Source organism: Monodon monoceros, unplaced genomic scaffold, assembly GCF_005190385.1.
Source record: "Monodon monoceros isolate NGI ecotype Baffin Bay Population unplaced genomic scaffold, NGI_Narwhal_1 Super_Scaffold_3, whole genome shotgun sequence".
NCBI classification, from domain to species: Eukaryota; Metazoa; Chordata; class Mammalia; order Artiodactyla; family Monodontidae; genus Monodon; species Monodon monoceros.
In genome coordinates, this window is record NW_021703780.1 from 100,663,455 (window position 1) to 100,680,353 (window position 16,899).

Sequence of the window (16,899 nt, forward strand, 5' to 3'; positions counted from 1 at the left end):
GTTTTGCCAATTTTGTGGCTGAAATACACCTGTAAAGCCTAGTTTTAAAAAACATAGGCCTGAACCCTTAGAGATTCAGGTTTGGGGGTGGGGGAAAGGTGGGGCCTTGGAAAGTGTTCTGGTGCCCACCGAAGTTTCAGAGTGACTTGCGTGATCCATGGCAGTTTTCCTGATGGTTTTTCAATTTTTGCCCGAAACTATGGGCCGTTAGTAGGGCTGCGAAGTAAAGAAAATTTCCCGATTTCACCCCTACGAGAACCTGGTGCCCTGGAGTCGTGGTTCCCGCTGTACGGAGAAGGGGCTGTAGGCCTCCGGGTCGCATCTAGGGTCTCTGCCAGCCTGCACCCTCGGGACCCTTCCCGGCCCATTCCCGAGGTTCGCCCTGGGAGGGAGTTAACCCCGCAGAGGAACGGCCCACACGGAGGACGAGTCCCCGAGACAATCAGGGGCTCCTGCTCGGGCTCCTTCAGGAGAGTCAGGTTTCACAGTCCCAACTCTGCAAGATGCGGGAGGGGAAGACGCCCCGGCGCTAGGCGGAACCGCCGGCCGCTGGGAGGCGGGGCCGGCCTGCTGGGGGCGGGGCCTGGTGCGGGGAGCGCGGTCGCGCGGAGAGCGACGCGGCCGCTGGGTCTGAGGTGGAGGTGAGGTGGGGGAAGGCGGACGGGCAGGCGGGCCTGAGGGGGAGGCGAAGTGGGACGGACGGGGGCTGAGCGGGGGTGAGCGGAGCCGAGGCGGGATGGGAGGGCGGCGGGCCTGAGGGGGAAGTGAGACCGGACGGGCGGCGGGGGTGGGGGTGGGGCGCGGTCCTCAGGGTCCGCGGTCCCGGAGGGAGCGGGGTGGAGCTGGGGAGGCCGGGGCCGGCTAGGCAGGGGGAGCCCCCGGCTGAGAAGCTTCCTTTCCTCGCCTGGCCGGGCCGCGTGGCGGGAGGTGGCCCTGTGAGCCCGGCGCGCGGGCCTGGGGTGGGGGTAGGGTGGGGCGGGGCGGAGGCCCGAGACCCGCGTGTGAGGCGCTCGAACCCCGTCCTCGCGTCCAGGGCCGCGGTGTTCGCAGCGCCGAGGATGTGCGGGCGGACGTCCTGCCACCTGTCCAAGGAGGTCCTCGCCCGGGCCTGCGCCTACCGGGACCGGCAGGGCCAGCGGCGGCTCCCAGAGTGGAGGGACCCGGACCGGTACTGCCCGTCGTACAACAAGAGCCCGCAGTCCAGCAGCCCGGTGCTCCTGTCCCGGCTGCACGTGGAGAAGGTGAGCGCTGACCTGCCCTGCGCCCGCCGCTGCGCCTGTGCTGAGGCCTCCGGGACGGGTCACTGTTCCTGGGGCCCCAGCTGAGTGCTGCTCTGCAAGAGGCGCGCCAGCCCTGGTGCCTGCCCGGTTCATATGCATTTGAAAACACTTTAAGGTAGCGTCTTTCACACCTCACTGATCATCAGGGACTTTTCAATATCTTTAAAAAAAATAAATAAATAAAGGATTTCCATGCCCCTTATGAGTCCATAAGCGAAGTCAGAATCTCTGGGCTTAGGGCAGGATTAAGACTAGCTAGTCTAAAAACACCTCTGACGTTTCTTGAACGTTTAAGTTTCTATTCTTTCTGATTGCGTCTTCAGTCTTTTTATGTTTGTCTTTTACTGAAGCTAGGAACAGAGGTATTTGGTTTGGTGTTCTGAAGTTTAATTGCATTCTTTATCTTTGCGGAATCTACTTCTGTAGTGTTGGAGTGGCCGATAACTTATAATCATGTTTTGGTTCTTGGCTTTATCTCCTGAAAGGGAGGGAGTATGTGCCCGTATGCATGCATACCTGCAGTGTAATAAAAATGCTTCATTCCAGGACTTCCCTGGTGGCGCAGTGGTTGAGAGTCCGCCTGCCGATGCAGGGGACACGGGTCCGTGTCCCGGTCCGGGAAGATCCCACATGCCGCGGAGCGGCTGGGCCCGTGAGCCATGGCCGCTGAGCCTGCGCGTCCGGAGCCTGTGCTCCACAACGGGAGAGGCCACAACAGTGAGAGGCCCGCGTACCGCAAAAAAAAAAAAAAAAAAAAAAAGCTTCATTCCAGAAATCAGTAGTTTTTCCATGTCTTAAATATGTTAAATATCCTTGATATGTTTTTTAAAATCCTGATTGTTTCCATCCTGGATTTTTATTCTATCTGATCCATAATGCTTAAGTCACTTGATACAATTGATTATACTACCCTGCTAAATACTCTTCAGAACTGTTGTGATAATATGGTGGTCAAAAAAGATTCATTTTTCCGTTATGGGGATCAGATTATTTTGAAAAAAAAAATACCAGACGCCTTTGATCTTTTTGGTTGAATGAAGCCATTTACATGAAATAGTTTATTCTTGAGCCATTTTTAGTGGATGCATACTTGTTGAAACTAAAAGAACTTTTTTTAATGAGAGGCAAATCAAAGTAAAGACAATATCATGGGGAACCTTGACTGGAAAAGGAAAAAATAAAATGTTTCAGAGGGAGGAATAATTTGAAGAGAAAGAAGGATAAACTGTTTGAGGTTTCTTATTTTTTAGCCTCGGTTTTCTTTGTACCACGTCATTAAAATTATAGAATGAATGTTAGCTGGAAGAAAACTTTAACAGATGTAAAGAGAGAAGTGTAGAAAGATTGTGAGTGGTCCTGGGTTACCCAGTCAGTGGGGGAAGAGCTGGTACCGAGGTCCAGTCCACTGTTCCCACTCCAGTGGATACTTCCTGGAACTAGGAACGGGCAAGGTGGAGCCCCTAAGCACAGCAGAGCCCTCCTCTTCTGTCAGTGGTGTCAGTTTGCTGATGGAATGTTTTGACTCCACATCTCTAATAAATTTTATAAAGATTGCTAGGGGTTTCCTAATTTTGATAAATATTTGAGGTTTCATTTATCTGAAGATGAAAATAGTAAATTGTAAAGCGAAAATAGAACTATTTCAGATCACTAATCCGTATCATCAGTGTCAGCGCATGTGTATAGATTGTAACATTTGCATTTGAAGCCACTGACTTGCAAATTACTTCCTCTTTCATTTATCTACCCCCAGTGCTACCAGCTGTTCAGGTTACAAGTCCAAGAGGGTAGAGGAAAAGATGACTAATACTGAGCAATATTTTCAGTATTTTGGCTTAGAAGCCGCTTTCTATTCATTGCTCCCAGTATGGGGCAGCCCTGTATTTGGGTTTGGTTTACAATTGTCCATTGAACACACTCAGGTTAAAGGTGATCAGTGGAATTTTTACGAGCATGATTTCTCAGCCTTGGCACTATTGACATTTTAAGTGGGATAATTGTGGGAAGCTGACCTGTGAGTTGTAGAATGTTTAGCTGCGTCACTGGCTCTACCCAGTAGATGCCAGTTTTCCCTAGGTCACCATAACCAAAAATGTCTCCTGACATTGCCAAATACCCATTCGATATACCCACTGGATGCCAGTGGGCCAGCCCTCACCCCCGGGCTTGGTGAAGTGAAGATGGTGGGGGCGGGCAGTGTCAGAATTGCCCCATGTCCAGAATCTCAGATTTAGAGCTTTGTCTTGTAAATTTCTGATGCGAGATTGTTTAGTTGGCTGTGAGATAATGTTATCTCTTATTTTCATTTATGGTTTGTACAGGGGGCCCTTCTGCTTGGAAGGCACATTTGACACATTTGATTCCGGAAGGGAAGGAGGATTTACAAAAGTTCTGTGTTTTCACACATTCTTTCTCTTCCTTCATTCTCTACCCTACCATTTCTTCCAGGGCCACCTTTTCCTTAGTTATCCTGCGAGCTCATTTATTGGTTTTAAAGGCTGCTTCTGTCTTTAAGGAGAAGGAAACACATATATGTATATATGTATATATACATACAATTGACCCTCATTCTTCGTAGATTCTGTTGGTAAATTTGCCTACTTGCCTACTTTGTAACCCCTAAAATAATACTCATGATGCTTTTGTAGCCATTCGTGGACATACAGAGTGGTGAAATATTCAAGTTACCCAAATACGTATTCCTAACTGAGATCAAGTAAGATGAAGTTCTACTTTCTTGTTTCACTTTTTATACTATAAACAAGTGTCTTTTTTGAGATCTGTTTATTGCCATGTTTTTTGCATTTCTATGCTTTTTGTTGGTGATCTTAGTGTTTAAAATTGTCCCCAAGCATAGTGGTAAAGTGCAGGCTAGAATTCGTAAATGCAAGAAGGGCGTAATATGCCTTACAGAGAAAATACATGTGTTAGAGATGCTTCGTTCAGGCTTGAGTTACTGTGGCTGCTGGTCATGAATTCAGCATTAATGAACCAACAATATATGTTAAATAAAGTTTAACATATAATAATAAATATGTTAAACAAAAACACACAGAAGACAAGGTTGTATATTGATCAGTTGATGAAGATGTTCTCACTGTGGGTTCCTGGCAACCTAACGGTGTTTCCCCTCAGAGCTGCAGTTCAGTGTTCCCTACTTCAGTGTCATGGCAACTTTGTACAACCTACCTGCCGTGTATAACAAGAAGGGTTCTGTGTTGTGTGTGTGTGTGTGTGTGTTTATTTGTTTATATGGCAAGGGGATTAACTAATACAGGCAAGATTTTGAAAGAAGTGGGACAGGATCCTGTGAAGAGCACAGTGGAAGAATTAGCTTTAAACAGAAGGGAAGCCCGGGACTTTCTTGGTGATCCAGTGGTTAAGACTCCACGATCCCAGTGCAGGGGTCCTGGGTTCGATCCCTGGTCAGGGAACTAGATCCCGCATGCCGCAACTAAAGATCCCACGTGCTGCAACTAAGACCCGGTGCAGCCAAATAAATTTAAGAGAAAAAAAAAGGGAAGCCCTTCTAAGACACTACTACTGACGATTCCCCTCTTGGAATTCCATCCTTTCAGCTTTTTTCATTCTGCTTTTATCTCTCTAGGAACTTTTTGTTGGACTGCACTTTTTCCTCATTTCTCCTTTTTGTTTTTGTACCCCCAGGTTTGATCCTGTGATTGATCTGCTCTCTAAGAAACTTTATCCTAATGGCTTTACCAGTCACCTTTGTATAGAAGATTTTGCTGTTTCTTTTTCATCATAACCTCAAAAAATATTAAACTACAATTAGTGTGCCTATTCCATGCCACACATCTAGCCTCATAAGTAGCGGAGAAGGGACTTTTGAACCAGGGTCTTCTTACAAAGGCCATGTTCTTTCCTTTATACCAGAGGTTGGCAAACCATGGTCCTCAGACCAAATTTGGCTCACTGCCTGTTTTTATAAATAAAGTTTTATTAGAATACAGCCATGCTCACTTGTTCTTTGGCTGCTTTCACACTACCAACGGTGGCAGAGTTGAGTTGCAGCAGAGACTGTGTGGACTCAGAAAGCCGAAAATATTTACTGTCTGGTCCATTACAGAAAAAGTTTGCTGACCCATTCTCTGTACCATGCTGCCTCTCTCCTAAGCTTTAATTCCACATGCTCGTTGGACATAGTAAACCTCTGTCTGTGGATTTTATTCTAGAACTAACTCAGAACAACCTTTATATTATGTTCACCAGTGAGGAATTAGGACAGGGCATTGCAGGTATGGTTTGTCTCTTCCCTGGAGTCTGGGGCCTCAGCTGAGAAGGTATTGGGGCTAGAATCATCTAGAGCAGGAGGCAGAAAACTAGGGCCCTCTGATCATTTTTGTAAATGAAATTTTATGGGACAGAGCAACATCCATTTATCAATTGCCTATGGCTGCTCTGTCCCTATAATAGCGTTTATAACAAAGACTGTAAAGCCTACAGTACTTAATATTTAGCCTTTTAGAGAAAAGTTTACTAACATCTGATCTAGAGGCATCTTCAGTGTCTTATCTGGCAGTTGATGTTGGCTCTGAACTGGGGCTTTTGACCAAAGCCCCTACATGTGGCCTCTCCACAAAGCCTGGGCTTTTTCACCAAGGTAGCTGGATTTCTTATATGGCAGCTCAGGGCAGTGAAGGCAGTGTCTCAGCAAACAAGGAGGAAGCTGAAAAACCTTTTCTGACTTAGCCTTAGAAATCATGCAGTGTCACTTGTGCCACATTCTGTTGGATAGAAGCAGGTCACAGGCCCGTCCAGATTCAAGAAAAGGGCACATAGGTCCCCCACACAGCTCTTGATAGGAGAAGCGTCGAGGACTTCGGGACCGTTTTTCCAAGCTGCCACAGACTTCCCGCTGTTATCTGAAATTCAGTGTGTGATATTTCCCCACATCAAACCTCTTTTCAGACTTTTCTCTTTTGTTCAATAGCACCATCATTATTTCAGGCTTCTGGGCTTGAAACCTTAATCATCCCTGTTTTCTTTGTCCATTTGACACCACAATTTCTTTTTTTTTTTTCTTTCTATCTTTTGAATGTCTTTTATTCTCACTACTGTCACCAGACCTACTGTACCACCCTAGTAGAACCTAAAATGCACTGTGTGCTCACTGGTGTCTTCCAGCTCAGTGTAGTACACCGTAAGAATAGAGTGTGTGTGTGTGTGTGTGTGTGTGTGTGTGTGTGTGTGTGTGTGCATTTTAATCTGTAGATTTCATCAAATTCTCAAGGGGCCAGTTACCCCAAAAGAGTTTAACAGCCATGTGTTGAGGGTGAGGCCCCAAGACTACCCCCACATTTGGAGATGCGTTCGAAGGACTCAGCATATGACGTGGCTAAGGTTTATTACAGTGAAAGCATACTCAATAGAATCAGCAAGGGAAAAGAAACAAGTAGAAATCTGGAGAAATTTATGCACAAGCTTCCTTATAGTCTCTCCTTCCTGTGAGGGGACACACCAAGCATGTTTTCTCTCTAGCAGTGAAAAATGTGGTAACTTTGTGCACTGTTTCTGCCCAGGGAAACCCATTAGAAACTTAGGCCCAAGGTTTTTGTTGGGGGCTGGTCATGTAGGCACTCTCTGCCTAGCAAGTACCAAAATGCTAGACTCCTAGAAGGAAAGCAGGTGCTCGGCATAAACCTCATTTTTTGCACAAAGCAGGCATAGTGTACCATCCTTATCAGTTAGGGGAAGGTGGAAACACTCACAATCCAAGTTCTCAGATCCTAACTGAAGGCCAGTCCTGTAAGCAGGCCTTCCTAAAAATAGCATCCTCAGGCTTGCTATAACTTGGCCACACAAAACCACTTGCACATTCTTGACACGGCCCCTAATTTCATACCTGGTCTTTCCTCCCATCTCTTCTCTGTCTGATTCCTGTACCTCTTGTGGGATCCAATCCAAGATCCACCTCACCCTATTCCCTCCCCTGCTGCCCCTCCCAAGGAGCTGATAATACTTCTCCATTCCATCTCTCACAGAGCACTCTCCACTGAACTTTTTTGACACTCCTTGTACCACTTATATGACCCTTAGCCTGTAGTATCTTATTACTTCATATTTTTAATGTCTGTGCGGCCTCACAAGTTATAGTGCAAGCCCTTTGAGGTTAAGCACCTTTCATGTGCCCCCGTACTACCCTATGTATCCCTTAATCATTGCATGTACCTTTTTACATGATGGTTGCCTGTAACGTGTGCTTCTTGAGAGCTGGGGCCATGTGAAGTGCAGGGCCTAGTACTATGTCTCTCCTGCAGTAGGCACTAATTAAAAGTTTACAGAAATTAAACCTCTTTGTATCCCCCATCCTACCCAAGCAGAATGTCATACATTCTGATAAATATGATTGCTAGAGAACTCAAATTACTCACATCATGATACATCATTAAAATTGTTTTCAAGTAGAATCTTTCCCTATTAATAATCCTCTGTATTTTGAGACTAGTAGTAATGTAATGCATGTACTGAATTAGGTTTTCTAAATTTCATTATGATCTCCTCACTGGATCTTAACCTTTTTCGTGGCAGGGCGCAGACTCATCTGAGCGTGTCATTGCTCCCATGCGGTGGGGCTTGGTCCCATCTTGGTTTAAAGAAGCTGATCCTTCCAAGCTGCAGTTCAACACTAGCAACTGTCGTAGTGATACCATGATGGAGAAACGGTCCTTTAAGGTAGGTAGCTGGCCTAGGGAAAAGGCACATATTCGTTATTTTATCTAACAGAACTATTAGTGCCTTATATACCTGAGAAATAGTTCCAAAGTGTGTTCCCAGTTATTAATGTAGAGTGTTGTTCTGTTTATTACTGTGTGACAGAGCATGCCAAGACAACAGTTTATTATTTCTCATAATAAACCATGGGCTGCCTGGGCTCAACTAGACAGTGTTTACTCAACCAGAGGTTCTCATGTAGTTCTAATCAGATGACAGCTGCATGTCCCAGGTGGCCTCTTAACCCACATGTGTGACACCTCAGCTGGGATGAGTAGAACAACTGGAGGCCTGTCCATGTGCCTGCTAGGGGGTGTCAAGGTGGTCAGGCACCTCACACGGCATCTGGCTTACCCAGAGTTCACCATCCAAGAGAGCAGGGCAGGAGCTGCAGGGCTTTGTGACCTTGCCTTTGAAATCATAACAGCGTCACTTCTGCTGCGTTCTATTGGTCATACAGAGCCAGCCTGACATCACTGAGGGAGGGGACTACATAGCATGTGAATATTGGTAGGCGTGGTTCTCTGTGGGGCCAGCTTTGGAGACTAGCTACCACAGTGCCTGTTTCCTGCTACGTACATTATTTAATCTTTTCAGCATCTGTGTAAGTGTGACTTTATACATAAGAAATGTGACATACAGAGGAATTAACTGCTCTGAGGTCACACATTGGCAGATCTGAGATTTTTAAGTCTGTGAAACATGTTTCTGTCACTAAGACCATATCTTGCTCATGTTTTCCCTCAGGTGCCTCTGGGAAAGGGAAGGCGCTGTGTTGTTTTAGCAGATGGTTTCTATGAGTGGCAGCGATGTCAGGGAACAAACAAGACGCAGCCCTACTTCATCTACTTCCCCCAAATCAAAACAGAAAAGGTATCATCAGCAGTGTGTATCTGTGTCTATGTCTTTGTGTGTTTGGTATGTTCTCTGAGCTGCTTGGATTTTTGGTTTGATGTCTTTCCTGTTTTTTTGAAAATTCTCAGCCATTATCTATTCAGCTATTTCTTCTGCCCCATTTTCTCTTCTCTTTCTGACATTCTAATTATATATGTGTTAGTTTGATATCGTCCCATAGTTTTTGGATGTTCTCTTCTGTATATTTCATTCTTTTTTCTTTGTGTTTCAGTTTGAGTGATTATTGACTTGTTTTTAAGTTCACTCTTCTTTCTTATTTCACTGAAATTGCTTATCTGCCTATTCATGCATGTTGTCTACCTTTTCTATAAGAGCTATTATATATATATGTAATATATATAGCTAATATATATATATAGTTATTACACTTAAACTCCTGCCTGATAGTTCAGCATTTGGGAAATGTAATCTCTTGAGTCTGGTCCTGTTGATTTGTATATATCTTGGCAGTTCATTTTTGGCTTTTCGTATGTCTTACAATTTTTTTATTGATTGCCAGACATAGTAGATAGGACAGAGACTGAGATAAATAATATTTATGTCTGGAAATGGATATGTTTATTCTTTTTTTTTTTTTTTTTTTTTGGCTGTATTGAGTCTTTGTTGCTGCGCGCGGGCTTTCTCTAGTTGTGGCGAGCGGGGGCTACTCTTCCTTGCGGTGCGTGGGCTTCTCATCGCGGTGGCTTCTCGTTGTGGAGCACGGGCTCTAGGCACGTGGGCTTCAGTGGTTGTGGCACGCGGGCTCAGTAGTTGTGGCTCAGTAGTTGTGGTGCACGGGCTTAGTTGGTCTGCTGTATGTAGGATCTTCCCAGACCAGGGATCGAACCCATGTTGCCTGCAATGGCAGGCGGATTGTTAAACTGCGCCAGCAGGGAAGTCCCCGTTTATTCTTTTATTAGGCCGTTAATGTCCGAGGTTGAGTTGATCTTGTCCGGAGCTGAACTGGGTTTGGTTTTGTTGTGCATCACAGGCTTTAAATATTTCTCTGCTGTCACCTTGTGTTCAGGGTAAGGGTTGGTTTTCCAGAGGGTTTTTCTCAATAGTCCTGCTCCCTGCAGCTCTTGTTACTTCCCTTTGAGCCTGTGCCTTCGAGAGGATCTCTCCATGCTCTTGCCCCTCCCCCAGAAGTAGACTGCTGTTGCTTGTCATCTGGTGTGCAGGGAGGTGGAGAGAGCTCTCCGTGGCCTTGGTTCAGTCTCAGGCTGAAGCAGAACTGTGTCCCCGGCTCTCAGGCTCAGGCTTTCTCAGTGATCCTGCTTCTCCAGGGGCATAGAGGGTTTTTTCTTTTGCCCTTTTCCAGGCTCAGGAGGTCTTTACCTGTATCTTAGGAGCGATAGGATTTATCACTTTTACCCTGGCCCCTTAAGCTTTTTGTTCCTTAGAGGAGAAGTGACCAGGTAAGGCTTCTCACCATCCCTGAGGCAAAAGAGCTCCCCGCGTCTAGCACGCATTGGCAAAGAAGCTTTCTCCAGTCTCCTGCCCCCAGTCTCTCTCGTGGGCACCTGTGGAGGGTGGTCTGCAAGCTGAGGCAAACTTCCCTGATGTCTGCAGCCCCCAGGGGTTCTGTGCCCTCAGGCTAGCCCACACTCTGCATCGAGCAATTTGTTGATAATTTTATCTGAATTCTTACCTGCTGTATGAAGGAGGCCTTGTTTTCCTTCTGTTACCACTGGGAAGCCAGTACTGGTGTCTCATCTTCTCTTGGATGACCCTGTCTTTCCATAAAGTTCAGGCTAATTGGTTGCCCTGTGACCTCAGTTCTCTGATGAGTTTAAGTTATGGTTATTTAGATTCTCTACCTTTTCTTTTTTTTTTTTTTTTTTTGCGGTACGCGGGCCTCTCACTGTTGTGGCCTCTCCCGTTGCGGAGCACAGGCTCCGGACGCGCAGGCTCAGTGGCCATGGCTCACGGGCCCAGCCGCTCCGCGGCATGTGGGATTCTCCCGGACCGGGGCACGAACCCATGTCCCCTGCGTCGGCAGGTGGACTCTCAACCACTGCGCCACCAGGGAAACCCTCTACCCTTTTTTTTGTTAGGGTGGAGGTGACACTTTCCAGCTTTCTGTATTCTAGGCCTTGAACTGAATCTTAAACGGCAAGTAGGAGTTGGCATGATGAAAAAGGGAAGGAAAGACCTTTGGGGCAGAGGAAAGTTGCTTCTGCGAGATACAGGGGCATGAAATTGCATGAGAGCATCATCATTTAGAAATAGCTGGGCTTAATTCAAGTTAACATTGTAATTGAAAGCCGGAATCATGATCCAGATCATGGAAGGCTGGAATATCCACTGAAGGTGTTAAACTGTGTTGTGAAAGCATTAAGGAGCCATAAATCTATTGCTTCAGTGAGTATCTGCCACCAAGCCTCTTTCCTTCCGCGACAGTGGATCAAGAGGACCCATGCTAAAGGCATGGGCTGAATTACTTCTAAAATGATTGCCGTGCTCTCAAGTCTGTAATAGTACCCAACCTGCAGGGGAGAGGGTGGCTGCTGAGTATCTAATCTACCATGGATTTTGCTTCCAGTCAGAGAGCATGGGTGCTGCAGATGGCCCTGAGGACTGGGAGAAAGTCTGGGACAACTGGAGGCCGCTGACAATGGCCGGGCTCTTTGACTGCTGGGAGCCCCCGGAGGGAGGAGACTGCCTGTATTCTTATACCATCATCACAGTGGATTCCTGCAAAGGCTTGAATGACATCCACCACCGGCAAGTCACACTTCTCATGCCTGGGTCCAAAAGGATTCAGGGCAGGGTTTGTCCTCTTTGCTTTTAGATAGGCAGCTTCTGTACGCACAGATTTAGAGAGTAGGAAACTGAGACAGTTGCTTCACAAAATACAGTCAGTTTGGCTGTAACGTGACGTGCGTTCCTAACAGTCACCACGGTATGCAGAATTGCACTATGAGAACCACAGGACTTACGGGGAGCGCGGGACTGAGGGGACTACACTGAAACATTTCGTCAGTGACACAGCCAAACAAAAAGAAAATAGGAATCTAGTAAAAACAGTACTATCGTTCCATGCATTCAGTGGTTAAGAAATACATAGATATTACAATAAATATGGCATTTTACCTTAGAAACACCTGAAACTGACTTGTGGAAGTGAGCGTCGGAAGAGTTGCAGCTTGTGTTGCTGTGCAGTCTTAAATCCTGGGGCATGTTCTTCTGCCTTTGAAACGTTGTTCCTTCGAGGCGTGCCTTTATAATAGATACGTATTTAATCAAAACTGAACATTTTGGTGCAATGTATGGCCTCCTCCAATTAACCTCAGTATCACTAGTGGAAATTGCTTACCAACATCTTCATCTGTGCTCATGTCTTCTCCCAACAGCTGAGAGCTCTGGAAATTGCAGCAGTGTTTGAGGCCACCAAAACAGCCATTACTGGCGCTAAGAGGAGCCACCTCTGTGGTGTTTTTGTGGTCTTTGTGTATAGAGAGGGCATTCTCTTTGTGAGAAAGCTTCCAGTTTTTTAACTGTTCGGCTTTCAGTCCATATACTAAATCTTGCCATTGCTTCTATTCCTTCAGACCTGGCTGGTATTGACTTTATAACACTTTTTGCAATTGTTCCAGCCGTGGATGTTCCTTTTTTCCCAGCCCTGTTACTGTTGTGGATCCTTTATGTCTGTTGCTCAGGAGATGTCACATGTTCTCTTCTTGCTTTCAAGACGCTTTATTATTATTTCAAGCTTCTCGTCAAGATTTACAAGTTTTCTGTTTGCATGCACTGCTTAGCGTGTTTGAGCCAGGAAGCTTAGACGTGTTTCAGATGTTGAACGAATAGTTTTTTTTAATATAGAGAAAAGTTTACAAATGCAAAGTAAGAGCAGAGCACTTCAGAGGATAATATGCAGTGAGCCAAGGTAGCCGTCAGTGTTTGAGATGTGTGCATTTTGTGTACTCTTACAAGGCTCAGTTCAGCAGGGTGCAGTTTTCTGTGTTCACTTTGTGTTTCTCACAGACAAAACCGTATATAAGCAAAGGCAAAATTTGCATTATGTTCTAAAAAAATAATAGATCAATCACATTGGAACAGATTTTCATTTTAAAAACAAGCGTTATGGGACCTCGCTGGTGGTCCAGTGGCTAAGACTCTGTGCTCCCAATGCAGGGGGCCTGGGTTCGATACCTGGTCAGGGAACTAGGTCCCACATGCATGCCGCAACTAAGAGTTCACATGCTGCAGCGAAGATCCCGCACAAGGCAACAAAGATCCTGTGTGCTGCAACTAAGACACAACGCAGCCAAATAAATAAATATTTTAAAAGATATTTAATAAAGTAAAAAACGTTAGCAGAACTGACTAGTGTAACATTTTCACAGTTTTTGCCAGATCTGAGTGTCCTCAGAAGTAATTTTATGATTTTTTGCTGAAAAGAATGCAGTGCTGCACATACTGGATTACCTGTTTTAGCCCTCTTGTCCTAAGCGTTCTGTCTGAAATGATGCTTTTTTCATGGGATATAATAGTTCTAGTTTTTGCTAATTCACCTTAAATTCCTATTTCATCTGATCTAAGATTTTGTACCACTATTTTATACATTGTTAAGAAAAATAAAGTGCTGCTGCCAATTATTGCCAATTAAACTGTGATAGTGCAGAGATGCCATTCATCATAAAATGCATCTGAATTTAAAAGATCTTAAAATACCCTTTTTTTTAATATTTATTGATTTATTTAAATTTATTTGGTTGCCCCAGGTCTTAGTTGTGGCAGGCGGGCTCCTTAGTTGTAGCATGTGGGCTTCTTAGTTGTGGCATGCAAACTCTCAGTTGCGGCACGTGTGTGAGATCTAGTTCCCTGATCAGGGATGGAACCTGGGCCCCCTGCATTGGGAGCTTGGAGTCCCAACCACTGCACCACCAGGGAAGTCCCTTAAAATACTTTTTAAAAGTACATGTTTAGAGGAATTCCCTGGCAATCCAGTGGTTAGGACTCCGTGCTTCCACTGCTGAGGGCCTGGATTCGATCTCTGGTCGGGGAACTAAGAATCCCATAAGCCATGCAGTGCGGCCAAAAAAATAAATTAAATTAAAATAAAATAAAATGTTTGACTTATTGAAGTAATAATAATTATTAAAATAGATGTTAACGCATTTATCTCCTATCTGTACCACCCACCAATGAAGTGTGTACATTCTTTGCATTGGCCTAAAACTGGGGGCTAAACAAGGGATCTTTTCCTAACATCTGCTGGGTACCAGGAGTCATCTGAGGCAGGCTCTTTGCTTTTCTGAGCCATAGTTTCCTTTTGTTCACAATTATATAAATAGCTCTTTCTTAGATAAATTTTCCATGGGTGATAAGGCTGGAGAGTATTGTTGAGAGACAAGTTTTCCAGGGTTTATTTTCCCTTTAAGTCTAGGCTGGAGTGTCGTAAAGGTCACCAGTTTGCTAGCGTGTACACTGGAGTGGATCCACTCATAGCACGGGGCACTGTCTTTGCCATCTGACTCTGTTAAGCTGGGTCTCCTGGTGTTGAGTTTTGTGCCCTGTGGGTGGGGGGGGGGGGGGGGACACCGGGCAGCAACTGGCATGTGAGGCGCGGAGAGAGGGTGAGCTGCTGCTTGGGGCAGTTTGCGCTTCAGCTGACCGGGCCTTTCTCCCCGCCCCCCCACCCCCCACCCGCGGCTCCCAACCACTGTCTTCACCTCGCGGGCTAGGATGCCTGCCATATTAGATGGAGAGGAGGCAGTCTCTAAGTGGCTGGACTTTGGGGAGGTCTCAGCTCAAGAAGCTCTGAAGTTAATTCACCCCACAGAGAACATCACCTTCCATCCAGTCTCTTCCGTGGTGAACAACTCCCGAAACAACACTCCTGAGTGTCTGCTTCCTGTTGACTCGCTGGTCAAAAAGGTAGGGCCTATGACTACGATAGTTCTTTCTGAGCTTTCTGTCTTCTGTCAGTGTGACCTGTTAATTTTATGCCATGACCTTTCACAACCAGAGATTGAATACAAACCACCCCAAATTCACCTTCCTCATGCACGGCAAGGTAGACCAGAGCAGTGACTCTCAAAGCTGGCTGTGACCCGGGAGTCCTCAGGAGACCTGTTTCAAAATGTAAATGCCAGCCTCTGTCTGGACCTACTGCTTCAGTATTCAGGGCTGGGCTTGGGCTTCTGTATCTTTAAGAAGCTGCCTTGGTGGGTCTGATAATAACCCAAGTTTGAGGATTCCTAATCTAGAGGGTGATTGTGAGAAGGACAAAGGAGCCCTCGACCATAACTGTATCTCTCGCCAACCAGATGTGTGATTTATGTCTGTTTTCTGCACCTCTTTTCCCAGCTACAAGATGGAGGAATTCCAATCGTCGCTCTCCTTCAGGGGGATCTGAGAACATTCCTGCCGTGAACTTTAACTTCTTAGAATTGGCAGGGATCCAGATGATGTATTTTGAAGGGAAGGTGAACAGGCAAGAGGCCTCAGTGAGAAGGAAGTTCCAGAGCAGAAGCTGGCCCCTGCTGATACCCGGGGTGAAGGTTTAGGAGTAGCAACTGTTTGTAGGTGGCATAGAGGGACCTGAAGTAAGACATGGATCTGAGTGTTCTAAAGTAGGCGTCTTAGGGTGCCTGAGAAGTGTGGAGGACAGTGATGGCTAGAACAGCTGCCCCCTTCCCCACTTTTCTAAGTTTATTAAGTTTTCATACTCACTGTCAGTGTCATCTTTTTTCTCTCAGTTCTGTCAAACTCCTGCACCCCTGACACTTTTTTTCATTACCCGTCTCTAAAAATGTCATTGTATGTATTCCTTTTGCACTAGACACTGCCCCATTTCTGCCATGGTCTTTCCTCCAGAAGAATTCAAAAAAAAAAAAAAGAATTCACATTCTGGAGAGGTGGCATCTTGTGAACTCAGAAGCTTCAGTCTGGGGTTGGCGAAGGTGTAGAGGGAGCGGGGCTGGTGGGGGGCTGTGTGGAGGGCGGTGCCGCGGGAGAGAGCTGCGCTCCGGCCCCCGGCTGACTCCCGCCCTGCGGCTCTCCTCCCCACACCACACTGCCTGGTCCTGCTGAAGCACACACTTTTCCCTGACACTGCTTCATTGTCTGCTCGTGTTTGGAGTGCCCAGCAGCTCTCTTCTCTGGCTGGTCCCACACACCTCTGGGAAGCCTCCTCTGAGAGCTGCTCCCTACTCCTTGCAGCCCTTGGAACGCACTCTGCTCCTCTCGTCCCACTCCTGATTAGGGGCCCTATCTGGCCCTTGGTGACATTTTCCAAGCCTAGGTCAATACCTAATGCCTCTTCCCGTCTTTCTTCCCTTGGAATTGGCCTGTTTCCACAAGCTTGAGCTGGTGGTTTGAGCTTTTCCTTCTTTCTCCTAGGAGCTCAAGGCAAGTGGCAGCAGCCAGAAGATGTTGCAATGGCTGGCCACAAAGTCACCCAAAAAGGAAGACACCAAAGCACCCCAAAAGGCAGAGTCACATGTGCCCCAGTGGTCCAGTCAGAAGAGCCCGTTCTCCCGCAGGAGAGGCGCTGACCTCCTGGAGCGATGGCTGAAGCGGGAGAAGGAGGAGGAGCCTGTGGCCAAGCAGCCTCACACCCAGTAGCACAGGACTTACAGAGGCCAAGGCCAAGGCCTGCTGCACTGAATACCATGGTGATGACAGGTTGGGGGGGGTGTGTTCCTTGGAGGAGGTAGCACGGTGTTAACAGTTGTGGCTTCTTGGGGGAGGGGTGCCCTGACTGTGACCGGGGAACCCCCAGTGGGGTGGGTGGGCAGCCTGGGAAAAGGGAGAGGTACCACCATCAACTCATGGTGGGGGGCGGGGGGGCCTTGTGCCCACAGCTCTCTCCTGGTAGCCCAGGGACCTTCCCTCAGAGTCTGACCCTGCTGGCAGTTCCCAGCGTGACCTGGTACTGCTTAGCAGAGGCTGTTTTCTGTTTAGCCTTCGGGCTCTTTCAGTGCTTTGGAATTAAGTTCTTAAAACATTGTATTTTTTTCTGAATAAAGTGTTTGATAAACTG

At 46.6% G+C, this 16,899-nt stretch overlaps 1 protein-coding gene across 1 annotated transcript; it reads left to right on the forward strand.

The window, feature by feature from the left end:
• The first annotated feature begins 602 nt into the window (after positions 1-602).
• HMCES (5-hydroxymethylcytosine binding, ES cell specific) lies at positions 603-16,899 on the forward strand. The gene is made up of 7 exons (XM_029244216.1): positions 603-641; positions 1,034-1,241; positions 7,830-7,973; positions 8,760-8,885; positions 11,452-11,633; positions 14,597-14,789; positions 16,257-16,899. Exons 2-7 carry the CDS (start codon positions 1,059-1,061, stop codon positions 16,479-16,481), a joined length of 1,053 nt encoding a protein of 350 aa, XP_029100049.1. The 5' UTR covers positions 603-641; positions 1,034-1,058; the 3' UTR covers positions 16,482-16,899.

Excerpts from the sequence above, each read along its gene's own strand:
- HMCES (XM_029244216.1), top strand. The coding sequence starts at position 1,059 with ATGTGCGGGCGGACGTCCTGCCACCTGTCCAAGGAGGTCCTCGCCCGG. Across the intron at positions 8,886-11,451 it reads CCCAAATCAAAACAGAAAAG|TCAGAGAGCATGGGTGCTGC; the intron begins GTATCATCAGCA and ends TTTTGCTTCCAG. Across the intron at positions 14,790-16,256 it reads TTGACTCGCTGGTCAAAAAG|GAGCTCAAGGCAAGTGGCAG; the intron begins GTAGGGCCTATG and ends TCTTTCTCCTAG.